Genomic DNA, 24,601 nt, shown 5'->3' with positions numbered 1-24,601 from the left:
TGTTTTAGAAATTCTGTAATAATGCAATAAAGTGGAAAATAAAAATTGAAAACTACTTGAAGAGATACGATTTAAAAATATGTTAAATGATACATTGTTGATAGAAGTTGGTACATAATATTTCAAAATTTATATAATTGCACTACAAAATTTACAAATCAAATGATATTGCATTTAATATTATTGTTTATTTCTTAAGATACAGAAAACGACGAAGAAATAAATAACAATATATTCATATATAGCAACATGTATACACAAACATTTTATACATCCTACATATTGTTCATTCCACTGAGTATAAACACACAGGAAAAGTACTTTTGCGGAATACTATATACTTCGAAAAATAAAAATCAGGAAAACGTATTCATACGTGTCTGTATTTTATATTTTCAATCTGTTAGGTTTAAGGTCTTTTCCATAAACGTTTTTCCATTATATTGTACAATAAAAATTGGCTTATGGAGAATGTCTTAAATATTAACAAACGTAAAATAAACATTATGATTTTTATTTTACATTAAGCGATAATTTTAATTATTAATATATCGTGGAAGTTATGGGAAAAGAATGTGAGTGGATACTGAATTTAATGAGAGAAAATAATAGCGTACTTAAGATATTTGTGCTTCTTAGATTTCTTACTACATAGTCGTTATCGAACTATTTGCGGAACCAGAAGCAGGGAGTATTGATCTTTCGAAAATACCGAAGCATTTGTTTGCCAATAAAATTAGAAAAATGGATCGAAAAATGTCGCTGGATAAGACTGGAATTAACGGAATTTTGTTATTATGATCGGAGACCTACTCTGCTACGAAGATTCCGAAATTAATTAATTGATGTCGAGAGCTTGTATAAACCTATTATAATTCCAAAATGAGAGTAACGTAAATAAACATAAAGAACGTACCTACATCGCGTATTACAACGGTACAAAATCTAGCTAGAAACGTTTAAACAGGAAAAAGACAATTTCATATCATAAAAATATTAACGAGTCAAATTCTGAAAAATCGATATAAATTTATAGAAATAGATATTACAAGATATTATTACAATGATTTTTTAATTATACCGATACAATAAATTGTAATTACTATAAAGTGTGCTATCATTTTATCCCTTTAAATTTACATCCTTTACAGGAGTAATTACTGATCTTGATAACAAGACATTGACTTTATTTCAAGTTAAAAATAAGAAACCTGTGATCTTACTTTTCCACCTTAGAAGTAAAATATTTTCTACATAACTCATTAAATTAAGAGTCAGATTATCAGTTTAATACGCAATGTTAGCGTCATTGAAAATAATATATTTGAATACACTTTTAATAACAATTTGGTAAAGATATGGCGATTACCATTTTTAAATGTATTCATATTCAAGCGCATACATTTAAGTTACAATTATTATTTGATGCAGACGTATTTCATACAAATACTTTAGTTACAATTGTTAAAGTAAAAATTTTCATTATGATAATAATTAATTGAAATGTAAATGATGCATTCTGGCGTCTTATACGAAGCAACTAATATTTAGATATTTTTATTCAAGAATAATTACTTTATCAATAGGTTGTTAGAGGTCGTGTAGATCGACATTTTTACAAAAATCAATAAATTAACAAAATTAAAAATGAAGATTTATATCGAAATACATACAATTTTGTAAAAATATTAGATGTTAATACAAAGCTGCATTCAAGTACATCGATTAAAACTTTAATAAGACGTTTCAATATTTTGGATAATATTCTATCTGGCAGATATACATCGTACATACTATTTGCATCTTTTGCATGTTTTACTGCGTAGTTAAATGTCTTATGTGTGCATGAACAATACAAGGAATACGCAACCAATTAGTAGAGTCGAAACTTGGAGTATTGAATTGGCATGAATGATACAACGCGAGCATCAACCGGAACTAACCTCTTAATATCGTCTGCCTGCCCTTGACATACTCGCTACCTTCCAAAAGCAGAGACCTTTGTCTCTGAATAGAAATCTTACAATACATCCCTATTGATTTAAAAATATAAATAAAATTAAATTTAGATAATATATTATATAAAACATCTAAAAATCTGTTGTAATCTTTTTCTCTACCTCATTTCGTTAGAGTATACCCAAATTAACAAAATTTTCCTTATACAGTGTTTTCAGGCTGCATGAAAATGTTATTTTTACATTTGCTCACTTTCACAACTATGTACACGAATTTTGACTGAGATAAAATGAAATGGAGCAGAGAAGCATATGTTATAAAGTAAAATATATTTTTTTTGGTCACAATTTTGTGAAGAATGTCAAGAACATCGATAGTATCTACTTTAAACTAATTCTTTTCTATAGTTTTGTTAAAAATAAAAAATGAATTTGTTAATCGATAATTATTTATAATAATCCTGCATGCTGATTATCTTTTAACGAACTATTGTTAGGACAAAAACGGAGAAAATTTACAACCAGGTACTTTACATACTCTACAAAGTGTTTCAAGTGTTCTTCTATAGGCAATGAATAATCAAATATCTTATTCGTTCGATTGCTATAACATTTCAATTTATTCTCTTAAATATTTCTGTCATTGTATCTAAAGTTCTAATGGGAGAGCTACTTTCTGTAAGTGGCACATTAGAGCTCTCTAATGTAATGCTACTTTCAGAATTTATTTTTGTATATCTACTAAAAAATGATGGAAACAAATTATATAATTCTATTTAAAAAAATTGAGGATGGCACTGCAAACTTCAAAAAGAAAGATCTTTAAAGAATTTACTATAATCAGTTTATAAGTCCCACACAGCTAGATAAAATTTGAATCAGTACTAACATCGGAGATAACGTGATCAGGTTACGTGATTTATTCTATAGAGTAGGAAGTTTTTTAAAATATAAATTCCAATTTGAAATTTTCAATACAAATATATTTTTTAAAAATACATATTTGCAAAACTTGAGCTACTTATAAGTGTATGCATACGTATATTCCATTTAAGTCTAAATATGAAAAGCAAACATTATATAATGGTTCGATACAAACAAATTTTTACGTCTATCTTCATCATTATGCTATGAAAACTGATGACTATCTGCTTTTGCAATTATCGAGTCCAATTAAAAAACACGCGAAATTCGATATTCCGAGATCGTATAATTCCCTTTCCTTTCCCATTTCTTTTCAATCTTTCTTCATAAACAAATGAAGAAAAACTTTCGCTTTCAATCGATTTGATTTGTTCTCATTCCATTTTAATTTTTCCTTCAAGAAAAATGAATTAAAAAAGCTATTAACACATATACACTGTCTCTGTATAAAAGTATTATCTGTAGATTGACAAAGATTTCCCGATAAAAATAAGTCCAAACACGATCTTATTCGATCTATTTTTAATTATATGTTACTTTAAATAATTTTTGAAAAACTTTCACTTACGTATAATTAACCTTAATGCATTCTTCCGTTTGATTATACACTCAAGGTCTTTGTGTGCGTTCAACTCGTGTTTTCAACTTTACAATACAATGAGAGAATTAGGGAAATATAGGAGCAGCCAGTCGCATCTATTATAATAGCTTTAATTATATAAAAAAAATATATTATAAGAACGAGTTGAGGAAAACCCAAGGAATTCACTAAAGTTAAAAATATTCAGAACAGCTTCGAGATAGTTTCAGCCATCATGTTTGGACTCATTTTCACCGGGAAACCTTAATCAATCCATTTTTAATACGCTTATAAAGATATAATAACAAGTATAACAATTTTAATTTTCATTAAACGTTGTAATCGATGAGTCTCTTGGAATTACTGTACTTAGATAATTTCCTTTATGCTTTCAGTATTGTTAACACTTTAGCTCCGGTACACTTTAACTACGATTGGCTACGATGCCAGTCATTGCGATAAGAAATACCAATGTATCGTAAAACCAGGAGTAAAATTATTAATTCGAAGATATAAAAGCACCTCGACTATAGCCGTTTGTATACAGGTTTCACAAATGGTAGTCGACAATTTGAATCAGAATATACTTGTGATTCACTTAAATTGAACATCTAAATTGTTTTCGTTATCATTTTTATAATACGATGTTGTTATTTACATCAAGACAAATTTACATGACAACATCACAACCTTGAGATAACTTTGAGAATTAAAACATGAGTTAAAATTTAAAAAATACACAAATAGTGTAACTTGTCTTATTTTATTGCAAATTCTCAAATCACGGTATTGGCCATTTAAACACATCGATACATTTTTATACGTATTTTATATGTATTTTTATATGCATTCTTTGTGGTATTTCGATAATGTCCAAACCATGTGTATTTATTTCTGGTACTGTGTACCTGTCATAAAGTTGACCTTAGAAACACGCTTCGTTTACTAAATTCTACCAAGAGTTCTAGTTCAATTCAAGTCAATCAGTATAATATTGTAGTTTGTTCTCAACATTCTAACAACATTACTTCCGATAGATTAGTCAGAAATTTAATTAGAAATGTATAGGTTCAGCAAAAGGGGAAAAATAAAAAGTTTTTAACTGATAAATTGTTAGAATTATTGAAAGATGTTCCATGTCAAGATAGAATTTTAAGGTGGTGTCGTACCCTGTAGACGATTGACACTTTGAGCACTTGCAATAAAATAAGGTGAATTACACCGTTTCTATATGCTTTGAATTTCAACTCATTTTTTAATTGCCAAAGTCATATTAATGTTACGATATTATAGTCATGATCATTGACCGATCGTCTTGATGCGAACAAGAACATCACACTATAAAAAATAAATGTTAATGCGCACAAAAATATCGATGACCTGGAAAAAATCATTAAAATGACCTCGATAGAACGATTTTTTGAGACCATCAGATGCACGTTTCGAATCCATTTAAATATCACTGCATCATTTTTTCTTATTTTTTGTAATAACTGAAATAACTTAGACGTCCAATTTAAGTAAATCACTCTGTATATGATATTAGCACACAGAAACCTTTTTTTCATTGTCGTATACGTATACACGGGGTTTCAGGTTTTTGATACAATGTTAAACACAGGCCATTTAACGCTTTATTAAAAAGTTATAAAAAAAAAAAATACTAGAAACACAAAGAGAATAGTTAATTAAAGTCATATTTACATATAGTTTTTTGCAAGCTGGGTCTACCATCTGCAATTTTATTAAATTATCATTCATTTTTGCTTAATACTACTTACCACTACTGTTCATTTAATATTAATTATTAATTCTAATGAAATTAGCACACTTTCTGTAAGCGATACGAAGTTTCACGAATGCTTGCCGTAAGAATAGTGTTAGTAAAATTTAATAGTTTTGAGAAACAATTTTGTTGCTGCGTAGCTTTATTAAATTGATTTTCTTTAGAATGTAATTTAAATGATCCCGTTAATCGTAATTATGCATGACATCTTGTAAATACCTTGCGACACGGTACTCTTCCGTCAGGGAATCTGCATTGGTACACCCTCACAGCACTATGAGTGAAAACTATAGACGAAGTGCATATTTGTATTCTTGCATACAAAAGTCCAAATACTAATCATTTTGGTAAAAATTAATATCGATAACTTCGATGATCTTAGACAGTAAATACGGTTCGCGTAAACAAACTAAATAAAAATTTGTTGATCTATTTTACTATTTTATCGCAATAACAAATTTATCACTGTTTCCTTTGAATTTCATACTTTCGTCATAAGTTTTGAATAAAGCTTTAGGCGACCTATGTTTGTATAACATTGTTTTCTTATTCAGACCCATAAAATATACTGAAAAAGTTTGGCATCTGAAAAGTCTAACACCCTGTATACGATGTTCACAGCGAAAGAGTTGAGAGCAGGCAAAACTAAAAGTCCATTATTGTGATTGAAATAAATTTAGTAAACAAAGACAATTTAATTTCTGAAATGAATCGTTTACAATTATTTCAAAGTATGAACATCAGTTATGTATGAAAACATTCGGTTTTCCTATTTATAGAGTTTCATTATTTTAACAGTTACGTAGGGTAGTTTAAACTAATATCACCCAGAATATGAGATTGAAGCATGAGCTAATAAAAAGTGTTACCGTTAATTAGGTCGAGGCTTCAAAAACCTCGATTAATGATACTTGATTGAAAAACATGATAGCACATCCGCATTTCCAGAGGGGAAGGTAACTATATTTTAACGCAGCTACTATTATGAAATAATTAAGGGAAAACGAACGAAGCTGACACTACGTACAAATGTGTTGTTGAAAGTGCCGAAGTTAGTTTGAATAGTATTCTCAATATTTTGTATATATCTATTATTATTATTCATTTTTATCATGATTTTGTATGTGTAAAATAATACTTTTCACACTTTCATTCAATGTGCATAAAATGCACTAAAGATTATACTAACGATAAATTATTCTAATTTATGGCAATAGAGCTAGTAGTAATAAAAACCGGAGAGTATCTCGTACTTATGTGACACGTGTCTCTACTCGTCTACATAATGCTTGCATTTAATTCTCGAAAAACATATTTTAAACGTATATTACAAAAGTAACAAATCATAAGCTTACAAAGCATAATCAACTACAATAAAGTATAAGTTCGATATTTTATAAAACTTTGATCTGCTATAATTAACTTTGCAATTAGAATAGTGCATATATTCGTATGACATTTTTACTTGAAAATGACCTCCAAAAAAATAATTGAAGTATTTTCACACTCATTCTGAGACACTCTGTGTATTAGAAGACACAATGTTCGTAACAAAATTGTGCAAATTATTTAAACGAATTTGTACTAATGAAATTTGATTAATTAAACACCTATCCATCTTTTATTTATAATATTATAAAAACTATCATAAATTCTAATACACGAATTATTATTTTCGTGAAAATATTCTTTAAGCACAGGGAATTCATGTTACATGTGCAGGAAGGTATTCATTTATTAGACTTCGATAGATTTGATAAGAAGATAAATGATAAAGAAATCGTATCATTCGTGTTATCAGTAAACAAAGTTATATGTAATAGCACAAAAAATGAAGACCATTTTACAAGCAAAGGATATATTCGACAAAATTTATAAAGATATTTGGTAAAATATAATATTTGAACACCTAACAAAAATATCGATAAAATCCAAAATATTTGATAAAACATTTTTTCTATCTATAATAAAATAATTTACTACCAGATATATTCACAACTAGTAACATTCCAACTGCAACATATACCAAATCAACAGATAAACAAATATGTAACATACAAATAAAGCAGAGCGTTTAAAGTACTTAAATAATAGTTACACGAAATTATGTTAAACTTACGAGGACAAAACTTGCGAGTGGATTCAAATGTAATAATTGGCACTCCGTGATGATTAATTTTCACATACCAACAACGGCACTACACATTTTTAAAAGTTACACATCTTAGTTAAATCACGATTTCAAAAATTAAAATATGAAATTTTGACCTCGAAACTTGAGGAAAAAGGAAACGAGAACGATTTGTCATTGTTCGATTTAAAAACATCCATTTAATTTTTATCGTGGAGTTATTTACTATATTTTTGAACACCACAAAGCAGACTCTGGTTAAACAAATTTTAAATCACCGAAAATAAAACATAACGATAATAATATTCTAATGGAAAATTTCTTAATATTACGACGTTTCGATACTCTTTCGAGTATCAAAACTTACGACACGTATCTCAAAAACCACCAAACAATGCAACGCGTACCAACGTTGAACCACAACTGGCATACCTCGTCTTCAATCAACGACTTCCCTCGCAAGCTCGAATTAAATGTTCTACCCACCCTCTTACCCCCTCCCTAGACCCACCAACGAAAGGATTCGACACGTGTGGTACAATTTACGCATAAACGTTCTAATACCACCACCAAGATGAACGGTAAGAGCTTTGAAACTAAACGACGTTACAATTTTGTGCATAGAAACATTATTGAAAATGTTTAAAGCACACAGTCTAGGAAATAATAAACTTGCAACTGTAACAAGAACAATTATTTTACATTTATGATAATATAGTATTGTACTTCTATAATTAAATTAACGAGCATATTTATTTTACTTTATCACGACATCGTTGTAAATTTTATTAGTTTTTCTGTTACCATCAAAGAAATTAATTTTCATTACACTTCTGTACCGATGAGTAATAAATTCTTTACACCAATGTCGCATATAACGACGTATCAATGAAAGTAGTACACAGTAAAAGATTATTTATCACTTCAACTTACTTCTACATCTACGTTTGTAAATAAGTTGTTATACAATATATAAACTTATAACAATCTATTTATTTATTAATTCGATGTAAATAAAAACGATTCGGTAAAAAATTCAATTTATACTTTATTGTTTAATATATAACTTCTGGAAAATACATATTTCATTCTTATTTATTTACGTTTTTTTGATTATGACAAAAGAATAAACTTTCATCACTATCACTATAATATCAGAAAATGCCAATTTAAAATAAGAAAGTAACTACGAAAAAGAATATTTTTCGTGTAAAATGCATTACGTATAATGCATTCAACACTTATAGTATAAATCACAATTTGTTACTTTCATTATTTTATTGTTTTATTCTTTTTATATACAAGTACCGTGTCGTTGATAAAACTGCATTATACGAACTAATAAAACTGTAGATGTTTAATGAATAAATGTATGTTAGAAACGAAGTGAATAAAAATATATACTGCCATTAAAAGTTTGTAAGAATAATCATTTATTCCAAGGTCACAATGCGTTTAAGTAATATCACTGACAAGGAATATCCGCTAAGTATCAGACATTGACTTTAATGAAATTTTACATATTTATGAAGGAAAAATACAGAAAAATACAAATGAATAGCTTACCTTAATAGTTTAATATTATTCTTTACAACATTAGCCTTCCAATCTTACCTCGAGCACTATTAGTAATGTATTAAACTCACTTTCGAAAAATAATTTACGTAATATACATCTAGTAAATAATAGCTTTATCGCGCTTATTTTAAAAATTATTATAGTCTTTATATGAAGAGAGGTGTACAATATTTTCAAATAATTATCCACATGTATAACTGGTATCAAGAGCAATAACAAATGCAATGGCAAGAAATGTTTTTACTGAATATTATAACGTTTCGGCCTTGACATAGGCTTTCCTCGAGAAATATTACACAACAATTCTACAAATAAATGCAATAACTCCTCGTTGAAATATTGCGTTTATTCCTCTATAAAACGTACCGACTCATCCCCACCACTGTTTATATTTTTCGGCTCGAGCAGTTGGAAACTAAAGATTTAAGAACATGCTGGTCGAACTTCAAAAAGATGACACGCGTGTATCGAGACAGTTCTAATACAAAACTAAATATTTTTATATCAATATTCATTACATCTCCATGAGATATTAATGGATTGTTGTTGAGGTTATCGCGTCAAAAATAAGTTCAAACACGACTTTGTTTGGGCTATTTTTAATCGTATCCAATTAAACATTTTTTTCCGAAATGATTTGTAAAACGTACAAGAATAAATAATCCGAATACAGTCGTGTGTGATCTCATTTTCATTGCAAGAATTTCGTCAATTCATTCATAATACCCTCATGAAAATACGATGGAAAGTATAAATGGTTTTAGATTACATTTGTGACCATCATACTGCTACGTATGTGATACCGTTTTTTAAACTAGTTAATCGAGCATCGAGCACTTATAATACGAGACACGCTCGCTATTGCGCTTCATTCTTGGTGTATTTACCCTCCTCGTCGAACGGTTCGCACATGGCTAGATCTCAACCCGAGATACAAAAGGTCGATTCCTGGAACAAATTCGCTATCATCCCTTCTTAAACAATAGAAGTTTTAACGAGGGGTCACTACATAAGGTGTTTGAATAGCCCGAGACAAGTCGAAGTATGCACATTCCTCGTGCTAAGAGAGATTGAAAAGAAGTAAACAGTTAAGGTTTACAATAATTCTTCTTTCGAAGATCAAAGATTAAAAATGAAAAGAAAAAAATTAAACAAATTAATGAAAATTAAAATATTTCATATTCTTCATATCTTTATGAGAGTAATATTAATCGATTATTGAAAATTTTTCAATGAAAAGAACTTTACACAGAATTTTATTTAGACAATTTTTTATTATGATTTATCTAAGATATTTGTGAACCTCTTTCTGACTGAGCGAGATTCTAAAGTGTTCGTCTCCGATTGCTTTAATTTTCGTATATGTTACAAAGGATAGAAAAATAAAAAATACGCGTGTTTTTATTTTGCCCTGTTTTCATATTTAGAGGGTGACATCAGCCTTCGCAAGATGAAATGCGAAAAATTACATCGATGACTTAAAGATTATTATAAAACTTGGTATAAATTTAATTTGCGTCACAACTAGCTATATAGATGATGTCATCGGTTACTTTTATCGAGGAATAAACTTCCTCCAATCATATAAGTGCATATTTAAAAGACTTGAAATTTGTGAGAAAATTTTTTAAGTTTCATAAGAAACCTTAGGTATAAATTATTTGATAATGACAAATTACTAACTTTATAACTTTCTACCACTATTGCAGGGGGGAGACTACCCCTAATTGGTCAATTATTCCTACCTCACAATCGACTTATAAAATTCGAGTAAAAAATGAACTTGTTACGCAATTAAGTTTCGAAAAATCCGTTTGTTTAAACAATAATATGGAACTAGAATACTGTAAAAAAAATAATCTTACTACTGGAGCAGTTCTCTACAAACTCGTCGACAGAAAATCAATGAGCATTGAATCCCTTAATACATACATGTGTTACAGTTTATTAAATTAAAATAGAATTTATATCTTGAATAAATTAATTTATAACACGTGTTATTCTCCTGCTCTTTGATTGAAAATGTTTATTCACAGTAGGATAAACATATTATTATATATTTTTAATGTATTATTTTTAAAAAACTAATTATTTTGAAAGGTGCTTACGTAGTTGAATTTATCGTTCGAAAATACTTTTCTCGGTAAAAAGCAAACATAGTCGTGTTTAATATCATTATCATCATTAGAGCATCAAAATTACGGTTAAAGTAGTTTTATAATGATTGAATTAAAAATGTACAAATTTCATTTTACTCTTATCAGAGACACCGTAATCGCGTACGAACAATGCTGAAGCTTACCCTGAGCCAGTAGTTGTAACGCGTGGCATGTATTTCTCGTGTGTGAGTGTATACATGTGTGGCGAGCAATTCGACAACAGCAAATACTTGGCACTCGGCGAATGCCAAATGTTGCTGAGTCGATAACTAAGTATACGTGCATCGGTGTCACACGAAATACAGAGCACTATTTAGTTAAAACACAAATATCCGTAAACAATATTAAGTGTGTTGGAAGCGGATAAAATGTTCTTTGAAAATTTTTTGTGAGAAAAACATAAACTCCAGCAATACGAGATTTTAATATAACGTTGTAAATCAATGCTTCTTAAATTTTTTTTTATTCGCGATCTCTTCCATAAGATGAAACTGTTAATGATTTCCGGTTTTATAAAATGTGTAGGTACTATGAATTCGAGCATAGCATGTAACGCAACGACAATTTTAAAAACTAATAAATCGTTTTTCTCGAAGCATTTTAACATGTGCTTCTAAGGGGTCATGTATTTAGTACACTTTAACATTTTTTAATGCTAAAAATATGAATACAGTCTATTTGCAAGACTCGCTGAAGCACGGACTGTGAAAAGAAATCGACCGATGGTGGGTTAAAAATCTCGGAAGCAATATTTTCAAATAAATTCTTATTAGATAAGAATGTGTTAAGTGCTGACACTAGAATAAACATTGTAAGTTGAATATGTTACAAATGACATCCCTTAAAATATATAAGATTGAATTTTAGTACCAGAACTGGAGAAAGATATGTTTCATTAGCTATGAAAATTTCTAGTTAGTATAAAACAAAAGGTAAATTGAAAACGCACATTACAGAAGACCATAAAAATATAATATATTTCAAAACTTGTGTCGTCGATATAATGTTTATTAGTTATTCACATTTTAAGTGAATAAGTGTGACAATTTTGTATAAACAAATTAGTTATTAAAAAATATTAGTTTCAGAAATGCTGTTCATAAAAGCGAATTTCATAACGTTACTATAAACTTACAAAACAAATATGCGAAAACTGAAAAATAATATCTATAAGGATTTAATTGCTCGTTTCAAATTATATTTTGTTATTACTGGTACCTACTACCAGTACCTACTTTAAATCAGTACCAATTTTTACATACTTTAAATCAAAACTAACGTTTTGTTATACATGTTTCGCGTTTTGTCACATTCTGTCCTCACTTTCTGTACCTACGTATTAAAAAATGAAAAATATATGTGTGAATTGATCTAGAATGTCTAATTATGTATTGTTTTCTAAAACTATATCAATAATAACATGGAACAACTGTGCAATTTATGTATTTTATTACAGAAATTTAAAAATCAATATAAAATATGTTAATGAATTGTACCAACATATGTACGTACTCACATCGACAGCAGAAATAAGAAAACATTTGAAGATACAATTAGGAATTATTTCGGAAACAAACAATAAAATTTGTACAAAATTTGGTCCCAGACTTTTATATTAACACCTACCGGACTGGCTACGAGTACCGACTAATTATTCGTTGAACTTTTTATATTAGGGCGAAAAATCGATGGAAATCTAGGTTGTAAATAAAAAATAACACATTCTTACTCAATATTCGATAATGACATCAGAAAAACTGCCGTCAAAGGTATTTTTTTATTTGCAAGACAAAAGTGATAGTATTGTGCACGTACGAGAAGATTAGTCCCGAGGGGCCATAGGAGCAAAGGGAACTGCTTATTGGTGCTGACCACAAACTGTGACCCTTGCACGTCCGTGTGTACTAGTTTGGTAGTTGTGCAATAAGATCGAACAGGAACATAAATGAAGTATTTGGCACCGGGGCAAATTAAATTATTAAGTCAATTAGGATATCAATTGGTTACTTTTAACAATTATTACATATTCCAATAATTGTTAGTCGTTATGACAATCATTCTTAAAGTTATATTTTTGCCTTTTGGTTGTATGTTATTTTGCATTTAGTTTATAAAGAAAAGAAAGATAAAAAATTATTTGACAATTAGCAAGTAACTAAATAATACATAATTATTTGAAAAGTATATTTATATAAGTATTAAATAAGAGAAAATTATTTATAAAATTAATCAAATAATATAGGTATGATTTGGTAACGCTTGAGTCTGTTAATTATTATGAAGAAATGTGTCACTGGCCAAGAGTTGGTCAGTAAAACTATTGTAGAGGTTTTTGACATTATCAAAACAGTTGTAAGACCTGCTAATTACATTTGTAAATCTTATTCAATAATATACCGACAAAAGATATGTAACGCGATCTTTAACCACTGTTCATCATGACAATTTTTAAATGCACAGATCAGAAATAATCTTTTATCGTGAAAAAAAAAGCTTCAAAAAAACCGAGTAAATTTTTTACACATTTTTAAAAATGTCCCTCCGTTCCAAAATTTGCGAAACTCAGATTCTTTCGTAATTACCGCACAGCAAAAACTACTATTTAATTCTTTTCGATTTAAATAAAAGAAAAGATGAACTTGCATTTCGATTTAATAAACATTCCAAATATAGAAGGTATTAATTAATTAATTTACCATAGCCCGAGTCACTTTTTTATTGCACATAGGCACGAGACTGCGACAAGAACGGGTAAAGATAAATTAGTTGCGTGTCTGTGAGACAAAATGGCGTGCCAATCAATAAACGACGTTTTCAAAAAATCTCGTTTAACTGTACACTAAGACGATGTGACTCATTCCGACCAATGAGACCCGCATACCTTTCAGAGCACACCTTCTCACGACTGTCCTTTACATATGGACCATGTTCAATGTAAATGTCAGATGCAGCATAACCAGAAAAATAAGCTGAATCCCATATCTAAGAAGTGGGGGGATAGCAGCATGAGAGTAGTGTGAGAAGTAACGGGTGTTCTTATTGTATTATAGTTGGGTATACCGTTATACTTTATACCTGGTATATCAATACAATAGGGCAGTCATTACTTCCTCCATTTCTTGCACATGGAATTTAGCTTATTTTCCTGGCTGCATTGTCACATGGCCATGGTGCTGATTGTTGTTACAGTACTAAACACATCGACCAAGAAAATTTGATTGAACACGCAACACCAAACACATAAACGGTACAATACTTTAGATTGTGGTACATATTTTGAAGTATACGACATTGATCACCTATATCACTCAATAGAAATAGAAAAAAATAACTCTGTTCTTCAGATGTCATTGACGTCAATAAAACAAATGCAACTGATTGCTTGCTTTTACTCTTCGTCCATAGAAACATCGATATTGCAACAAGGAGTTGTGAATTTCATTAACTCAATAATCTAATCATCTACAGTTTACATAATAATACGAAAAGATTACATAAAGATTGTATTTTATTCACAATAACACAAAAAGACTTCGAAAGCCTTTCCTTGTAATTGAAGGAATTATAAATGCAAGAAATAGGAATTGTAGAGTCTCTACTATAATTACACGTTAATTTGAGTAACTAACGACACGTTTTTATTATATTTTCATATAGCAAAAGTTTTATTAACATTAATGAACAGAGTAATGTACAAAAAGTGTTGAAGACGTCCGTCGGTGTCCGGTCGGTAACAGAAGGGATTGAAGTGGTATTGCTATAGTAACCATAACTTCTGTTATAACTTCTGGCAATATCGCCATCTAGGGGAGATAATTAGAATGCAGAACCGATCAATTATTAACCGTACGAGTCGCAATTAAAATGTGCTCATTTAGCATACGCATCCTGTACATTTTTTCGTTCAGTATGCACCAGTGTAATAGTATAGAACATTATATAGAATTCTTCTTTATATTATATTATACTTCTTTATAAATGAAAAAGGGATAAAGTGTATTCCACTGCCCGTCAAAAATCCTAACAAAAAAATTGTTCTATACGTAATTCAATTGGAATTTAATCATTAAAGTTGTAGAAGATTCCCAAACTATCGTAAGGATACGAGTCTTGTTTAAAAATATTCTTCACTGCCTCTTAAGACGTTATACACCTTCGCATGTTCGATGAAATTAGTTGTACACTTATCATACTTAAGTTTAATGACATGCATCGCAATTATCGAACGGTACAGGTGCTGTCCAGGCATGGTTGTTTTACGCAGTACTTGTACCATATAGAAAAGGAAGTATTAACGCGTTGCTAGAATTGACCTAACCACCAGGATACGGCGCAACACAATCTGAAGATGTGCTCTACTTGCAGGTGAACATCGTATTCTGGTGGGCATAATCTCCCTGCTGGTCGTGGTGAACGCAGGAAGGAAGTCTAAATGCGGGAGCAAGGATTGCGATAGATGAACGCTCTCTATGAGACGACGAGGAAGGATTTAAGTAGGTTATTCAATAAGTTTTATCGTTCGATAAAACTTATTGAACAACCTGGTACTATATTGTTCAATAAGTTTTGGCGTTCGATAAAACTTATTGAACAACCTAGTATCACAGCTAGTCCCTTCAGTCCTGAAGTGTGTGTGTCTGCGCCTTCAGTGGTTGAGGAGAGAGACGCTCACTCTTTCGTCTCTCCCTCGCCGAGGTACAGTCAGGGAGGCTGTACACAGACGTTAATTTGAGCCTCGCGTTCGCCAACTGACGATTCCCCTAGAAGAGTGGCTAGATGAGATATCGAGGTCCTGCACGTCCCTCTAGGTTGTTCAACGTGAAGATTTTAGTGGATAGGCTCTGCACCTAGAGTTTAGGGGTAGGGAATCTCGCTTTCCCCGACCCCATTCCAAAAAGTCAGAGAAGTCTCAGGAAGATTTCCCTCGCGAGAAAAAGAAATAAATTTCGCTCGAGACTTCGGTAATTTCGATTGTAGTCTCATATTTCAGAAAAGAAGACAGAGGCGTTGGTTTTTCTCACTCTAAGGCTTTAAATAGATGAAACTCGTTCCGATTTAAATTTATATAAATCTATCGCTAATTTTTTAATTCTACAACTATAGCAGTCAATATACGAATTAGGTCACACTATTATGGAAATGTTGCTGCTTTAAATTCTGCGGTATAACTGCAGCCATCAATATCCAATGTCATTGAATTGTGTTAGTACGGGACATTATGTGGATAAGACATTAGATTAGTGTAAACACGGAATAAGTGAGATGTGAGTAAGGTTTAAAGAAGGACAGATGGAAGTGCACGCGATAGTATGGTGCAAAAATGTAGTCCAAAGAACAATATAATAATTAAATACATTATAGACTTAGTATTAAGTTTTTCTTTACTCAATTAAATATTATATCACAAAATAGTATTATTTTTTTATCTACGCTAATACAAATGAATATGAAAAAATAACTGTGAACTGTTAAGAGTTAACGATGGCACAATAGCAATGTACACGAATGAACGATCAGGGCAGATTTCGTTGGACTTTATCATTTTTCGTCCGAATTCCGATTTGAATTTACTGCCATGATCATAAACACGATGCTCGCAACAATATTGTTTCTATCTTGCTCTAATACTAACAAAATTCGCGTTTATTTAATCATTCAATACACTGCACTGGATTGATCTGTATACACAATTTCGTGATTGTTCATATTTATGTGTGGTTATGTTTACGAGCTCTCTCTTTTCATGGTTATAATTATTTTAACTCAGAATGGTCTTCTCACGATCTTGTTTATTCTAGCTTTGCCTAGAAAATCGAGTATTTGTAGGATAAACGCACAACATATAGGTCTACAGTACAGCCGTTTTTAAACTCGGTAGCTGTTAGAGAGCACCGACCCCACGTATGTGAAGCATTAGTTAACCAGCACTAACAATACGAAGTGCAAAATAACTCGACTGAAAGTGATGGTGGTGCCATGTCGACCTCACCAAATGGTATCATAGGGGTTAGCAGAAGGTTGGATCATAATAGTAGCGATTGTCCCAAATTGCGGAATACATCTTCGACTTGTTATACGAGCTGCAGTTAATCACCATGGGCACTGATTATGTAGAAACAGTAGAGGTATAGTGAGGCTTCGTATCAACCAGTATGGATACATGGAGCTTGCAACCTAATATCGTTCTGGAAGTTCATATTACAAATATAGATGAGACGATTGGGGATATTCTAATCTTGATATTCAACGACTTGTGAGAAAGTAACGTTGGTATAGGCCACGAACCTGGATACAGTAGAGCCACGTTACAGCTCTACATGATTATGAGGTGACTCTTCGAAATCGTAAATGGACAAGAACTGTTAACGGCAAGCATGAATGAGACAGCAACGGCAGACTGGAACAGAAAATACGCAAAGGTTCAGCGTGTAATAATATCTACGATTTCAAAGCCAAGCCTAACACATTTCGAATTGCACAACTAGTAAGGAAATATATACGAAAAGTTGAAAAGTGTACGTAAACGAAATAGGACAAAGAAAATGCTCGTTGATGTACCAGATTTTCAATTATGAGTACAAAAAGGACTGGAAAACACATCACTCAAAATAAAAGATTTAAACAAATCAATGGATGAAGACGTTGATTTCAAAAATTGTATTCACCCTACTCGAACAATATAGATATTTCGTAAACGTGTGTGCATCAACGCAATAAAATCACAAAACACTAGAAAACTTAACATCAAGACAGTTTACAGAGCAACCGGAACAAAAGAAAATGAGAAAAACAACGAAGCTGAAGTATTCAACACCGTTGATGAACACAGAAAGCATCTCAAATATAACTAAACAAGATTTAGGTGCATATTGCGAAACAAATAATTATTTTTTAAATGCTTTATGTAAAAAAAAAATCATTTGGAAAAACTACATCTTTCATAAAACCAAATGTAATAAACAACATAGAAATTAATTTTTCACATAATGATCAAGTCTCTCTACCACCACTTTTATCACTTCTGCCACAGAGAATTTTGCTTTTATCTTTACTCTTCTTTCTTATCTTTATGACCATTATTATTCATTTTTTATTTTATTACTTACTTGTTTTGTTATTTTTATTGTTTTCATTGTTTTTGTTATTTTTTTATTCAATTGATATTCCCGTATAACCGATCAACGAGCAATCTCCTTTTCCTTCTGCGAAAAATTGCCGCAATTATGAAAACTCATCGGATGGAGAACTATATCAAACAGTGATTCCAATGTCGATTCTGACAAAGTATTAGAATCCATGGAAAAACATGACTCGAGAAACCAAATTGTATCTGGATGCAATTGGGAGTAATTCCTGCATAAATCCTCGATCATGTCCCAAAGGGGTAAAGATATCGGCTTGGATAAGATCGAGGTGCTGGGTTCTCTCGCACCTTGGCTAGAGCCATCACCCTTCTAATCCAGATGGGTGACAACAGTGTTGAGGTGAAGTCCCAGATGAAATATTTGGGACTGATCCTCGATAGACACTGGCGTTTTGAGGGGCACTTTGGTCGCCTAGTTCCCCGATTATAGAAGAAAATAGTCGGCGCACTAGGCCGGTTTCTCCCCAATTCGGGAGAGACTACCGAGTCCATCATGTTTACACGGAAACGATCTACTCAGTGGCTCAGGTGCTAAAAGTTGTCTTGTTTGACCTACACTAAACGGCTACCAGTTGACGAACGGGGCAATATGGCTTTAATGAGTTGGAGATCAAATGGGACGGAGTGGAATCTAAGTCTCTCCAAGGCAACAGCTCAAAGAAAAAAATCCTTAACAATGCAATGGGTTAGAGCTGCGATGCGGGGTCTTTTTGACCCTCCTCATGTATCACAGCCAATCCGTTTTTAGATGATGGAAAATCCATCGAAGAATCTATTCAGTTTTTGGAAAATCGTTCAGGTGAATGTGTCCTTCATATTATACGTTGTTGCTCTGTGTGATTTTGCATTACGTTTACGTGAAATCGGCTTTATATATATTATATATTAATAATATCGGTTTTATATATATTATATTATATAATTATATAATAATTAAACAATTAAATAATTAATTGATTTTTACATTGTGTTGTTTTGTAATAATAAAATAACATGTACGAGTCAAGAAACACTAGATCACTCGTCACGTGTAGTCAGACAAGAGTTGAATAATGATGACTGTGATAAAGACAAAAATATTGACAATATAACGGAAGATAAGAAAAACGAAGATGATGATTTTATTGTGGAGGATAAAGAGGACTCTGAATTTAATAATTTGTCAGAAACAGAGAAAAAAGTATAATGCTCTATTTTACCCGAAATATACCAGAACAAGAAAGAAAAATTTAGTTTCTTGGTTTCCTGACTTCATAGAAAAAACACGTAATGTGAATACCGAAGAAAGCACTTTCAATTGATTTCTTAGTAAAGATAGATATAATTTGTTTATATACTAATGGAGAAATTGATATTCAGAAAACTAAAACTCTGGCAAATACAAATTTATACAAAACCAATTAGAACACAATTGGATTGAAAGCACTTATTAACATTTTATATTTGAGTTCTGCACTATTTTGAGCAGCTATGTCCAAAAATAGATTTCAATTTCTAATCAGATGTTTAATTTAATAATAAAACCACACAAGCAAAAAAATTGCAAGAGACAAGTTTGTTCCGAACCAGCAGAAAGAGAATATTTTTGTTTCAAAATGCAAAAATAATGTTTTTAGGTTATTTATTTTTTAAAATTTAGGATTAAACAGTACAATAACACCATTTATTTAAAATCTTGCGGCAAGTGTGAGGAATTATAAACGCAAATATAATTTTGATAAATTCATACAATCTTAACACATTTTACTAGGGATTTTAGTGACAATTAACTAAGAACTTAACTTAACCTGCACCAAACTCACTAGTAAATGCGTACATTACTAAGAAGAGGACCTCAGGCATGTTACACACCGATTTTAATGAGGTTTCGTAAATAGTTAAAGAATAAAAAAAATATTTGAGCTCTATTGCTTCTATTAAGCAATAATAATCATGATTCGCTACCTGGATTGTCAAGTAATTATGACATTACAATTTTTGCAAATAAAAAAATAGTACAACAGTTTCGATCGAAGCTTCTTAACCACACGCGAAGCATTCACCCAAATCTTATTATGGTAAACTTTTCTGTTTCTTACCTATTTTATTTTAATTTGAATAAAAAATTATCTATTAAGAAATCATTCTTTTGCATTTTAACTAATAACTGTTACATTAACTATCCTTCTTAAAACTATTAGATATTTACTACTTATTATAATTTATTATTAATAACTGTTACATTAATCATGCTTCTTAAAACTATTATATTTCTACTACTTATCATCATAATATATTACTTTATATGATTATTCACTATTAAACCAGAAACATTCCATTGATCATAAGCAACTGATATATTTTGTACAAAATATTATATTGCTATTGAACTAAACTAACCCAGATTTACATAAAGAACAACCTTTGAATATTTTTGCATTTTTCTCACAAATGACTACAAAAAGAAAATTTATTTTTATAATAATAAAGCAAAAACAATTAGGATTTCTTATGAATTTTATTGTATTTGTTAAATTTTATTCTAAATGCCAAAGAAATGACCATGATTAAAAAAGCACATTTTACTACGATAAGATTCAAACTGATTGTATGCATAGGAAGCTTTATTATGATCATTTTTGCTTAATATTTGTTAAATTGTGTAGTATCAGGACAAATGGCTAAAAAAGCGTCAAATATTCTGGGCTCCTCTGTCTACCCAGAGTCTTTTTAAAATCAATGCATAACACATTCCAGGGTTTTCTTATAAGTTCATGCTTTGACTGTGCCACATAAATATAGATATGTAGACATATGTTTATAAATTAAATATTTCAGCTTTTGTTAGTTTTATAATTGGTTTAAGATAAATTTGTATAAGATTTTTATATTTTAATCAAATGGGTATGTTAAGTAGTTGTAAGAGCAGAGACTTATTATTGGTACCTTCATTTCTTAACTATAGATAAATATGACTTAGCGTTTATTTATTATCGTGATGCTTGCATAATATACATCATCACTTCTTGTATTTTCATTACAAAATATTTTATGAATTAAAAACTGTATATATATTTATTACATATCTATTCCTGCCAATTTCATGTTTGTTGTTTTTATTTTCATAAAGTATACAAACACTTTAATTTTGTTTGTACAAAATTTATTTGAAACACTTTTAAAAATATGTACAAATTGTTTGGTGTAAAAATTTACTAATGAACTAAATTACAAAAAGTTTTTGTTGAAATTAATCAATGTATAAATATGTTTTATGCACTTTACATATGTGTATAGTCTATCTTTCTAACTTCTATTAGAAGGATGAATTTCATACTAAAATGATTTATATAAATATATAAGCTATTTATCTTTATTTTCTAATTACTGGCATTTTTGTGTTTGAACAACTTCTATCACTTTAATATCATATTAAGGATTCAAAGTGATCATCTTCCAGCTAAATGTAAACATGAAAATGTATTATTAAAGACCTTCTATATTAAGAAATTAAATAATTTAGTTCATCTCAATATTCTGTGTAGATTTTATTGACAAAAACGTATGCAATTTGAATTCAAATTTTTGTTTTTAATCTGTTTTCATATCACCAAAGAAGAAAAAAAATCAAAGAATATCCAAACTATATATTTTGAATCCTCCTATTCACAAAAGAGTTAAATGGAAATGTACATATAAAGAGAATGCCACATTACATATCACAATTTGAAACAAATTCATATCATGAAAATAACAAAACTTGCTGTATGTTCTAAAAACAGTTATTCCTTGTAAATAATACTTTAGTTACTTCATTTTGCATTAAAAAAAATTTCTAAAAATTAGAAATTATTACTGTACCAATAAATAAACTTATACATACTTTAATAAATAATATTTTTTTCCAAATTAATTTTTAAATCTTGAAAGTGAATAAACGTAATAAAAGTTTGAAGTTTTAATATCTATAAATATGCGACTCATTATGGATATAATGAATGTGTATTCTATACACATAGATAAATAAACAATGTTTATTAAATTGCTTTTATCATTTCTATATATGAACATATGAAATACAAAATATTATTTTTTATTGTAAGAAATATTTATTCAATTAAAAGATTTTGTTAATTTTGGTACTGTTCAGTTTACTTTATACTGTAAATAAGTACAGTTTTAATCTTTTTTTGTTTTCTAATATAAATATAATGAAAATTATTAAAAAAGAACAAATTTCTATTACACAAATCAAATTTATTATTCCTACTAAGCTTCACAAGCTATACACATATATGTATGTGATAAGCAATTTTTAAGTAATTATTATCAAATGCCCAAAAAAATAAAATAAATTCGATTTTACAAAGAAAATAAAAGAAAAATGATTTTCAATATGTTACAATTACATTACAAACATAATAAAAATGTATGTTACATAAATTCATATTAAATAGATTGCTCAAGTATAAAATTGACAATAACATGAAATGTCAATTTGACAGATCAAAGGAAAACATTTAAAAATTAGTCATATTTTAATCAGTGTTAAAATCTGCAAAATTATACTTAAGAACATTTAATGCATAAATGTTTTATAAATAACAAAAGAATTAACTTAAATGAAATTTTGTTATTTATTATTAAACTCTAACCTGCATTGTCCACGTGTAGTAACACGTATTCTACGTGTGACGAATAGTTTAGAAAAATGTCATTCACAACGTATTGCAAACAAAGTGCACATTTATCAAATATTTTTAAATTGTGTATAACACTGAAGAAATGAACATAAATGAAAACTCTACGTAGAGGCACGTTCGATTGTCACTTCACATAGCTTCAAACTGTGTTATTGTGTATGATTCAACATTCAACCAGAGAGTGGGGATTAGAAGAGGGGATGTACATATTATTTCAGTAATTTCTATTTACTCGCACTCTATTTTTGAGTTAAAAAGTTAGATCAGTGTAAAAAGTACAAAAATTGATTTTTAACATTTTTTTTTTATCAAAACATTGCTTTTTATGAATATTTTGCTCTCTAAAAATAATCGAAACTCAAAAAATTATAAAAGTTATGAATTTTTTTCAAAAGGTATACGAAACCAATAATCACGCGCCTTACGTCATACCTTGCTAATTGACAAAAAACAAGTTTTTCCTGAGAGATTTATAGCGAACATTTTTAAAATAAATAAAATGAAGTATGTTAGCTTCAAGTACACTTTGAAATAAAGTGCATTTAGCAACATGCACTTGAAAAATTAAACAAATACACGTATAAAACGTCATTCCATACATCGTAAACAATTTTAGCTAGTATAGAAGTTATTGATAATGCAATTGATATTACAACAATAAAAATATGTCGTTATTAAATATTATGAACGTAATTAATACGACAAAAGACAATTACTTCGAAAAAGGGCATGTTATTCAATCGTGTTGAGAATATAGTTTGCTAAATAATTATCCCAGTACTTTTATCATGAATTCAAAACTTTTTTTTTCCACATCAGAAGAATAGTTAAATCTTTCGTAATAATGAGAATCTAATTATACAATTTTCAGTTTTTTCAAATTTCACCTTGTCCAACTAAAATGGCAAACTGATATTTTTGTAAACTATATAAATTTTTTATTTTAGATCATCCAGTATTATAAATTTGTGTCAATATAATACTCGTAATATTTCTACGCACAAGATTTTATTTCTGCTTATTTGGAGTTTAAATTAAGACTTTTTTATGTATTTATTTTTAATGGCTAAAAAAAAACTTCATATTTTCCAAATGTGAAAGCAAAAATTCATTTCAGGTAAAATTTCTTCAAAATAAAATTCCATAGGAATCCTACGTTATTGAACTGTTATATTAATATAACTTCTTAAATGGTCAATTGACATTAAAATACACCCTTTTATAATTTATATTAATCTTTATTTTAACTTCGATTGTTAATAAATTCCTTTTTTCATTTAAAAAATGTCTGTATGCAGTATTTAGTTATGATATAAATTTGTATGTTTCAAATATTACAATATATATACATTATAGTTTAAAGTATAATTTGTCTTTTGTGAATCACTCAATGTCAAATTTAAGAGATATAAAAAATTAATTGAGACATTACAAAAAATTGTTGATTTTCCATTATTTTTTCTATATTTAATTTAACAATGCTATAAAAATCTATAACATAATATAATAATCAATACAATATTCATATTAATTAAAATAAATTGTAAATGTATCATATAAATTAATGAATGTTATGTTATTGATATTGTCTTTTTATTTTAAATATTATATTTAATTTTATCCTATATTGAATAATCCGATGCTAGTCAGAGAGTTGTG

The 24,601-nt window shown here is 29.4% G+C and overlaps 1 protein-coding gene across 5 annotated transcripts in view; it reads right to left on the bottom strand.

Moving 5' to 3' along the window:
* LOC143143969 (phospholipid phosphatase 1) overlaps positions 1 to 23,085 on the bottom strand; it is a 56,670-nt gene extending 33,585 nt beyond the window's left edge. For 3 of the 5 annotated variants that reach the window (XM_076305857.1, XM_076305858.1, XM_076305856.1), the window contains exon 1: positions 22,895 to 23,085. In XM_076305857.1, coding sequence (XP_076161972.1) covers positions 22,895 to 22,900 — 6 coding nt within the window. In that variant the 5' untranslated portion in view covers positions 22,901 to 23,085. Of the gene's footprint in view, positions 1 to 5,467; positions 5,536 to 7,367; positions 7,796 to 22,894 lie in introns of those variants that run through there. The other 2 variants (XM_076305861.1, XM_076305862.1) reach the window with 2 other exon arrangements.
* Positions 23,086 to 24,601: the final 1,516 nt, after the last annotated feature.

This window comes from Ptiloglossa arizonensis, chromosome 3, assembly GCF_051014685.1.
Source record: "Ptiloglossa arizonensis isolate GNS036 chromosome 3, iyPtiAriz1_principal, whole genome shotgun sequence".
NCBI classification, from domain to species: domain Eukaryota; kingdom Metazoa; phylum Arthropoda; class Insecta; order Hymenoptera; family Colletidae; genus Ptiloglossa; species Ptiloglossa arizonensis.
Note: the sequence above shows the minus strand (reverse complement) of the source record. Positions and strands in the feature narration are given on the sequence as shown.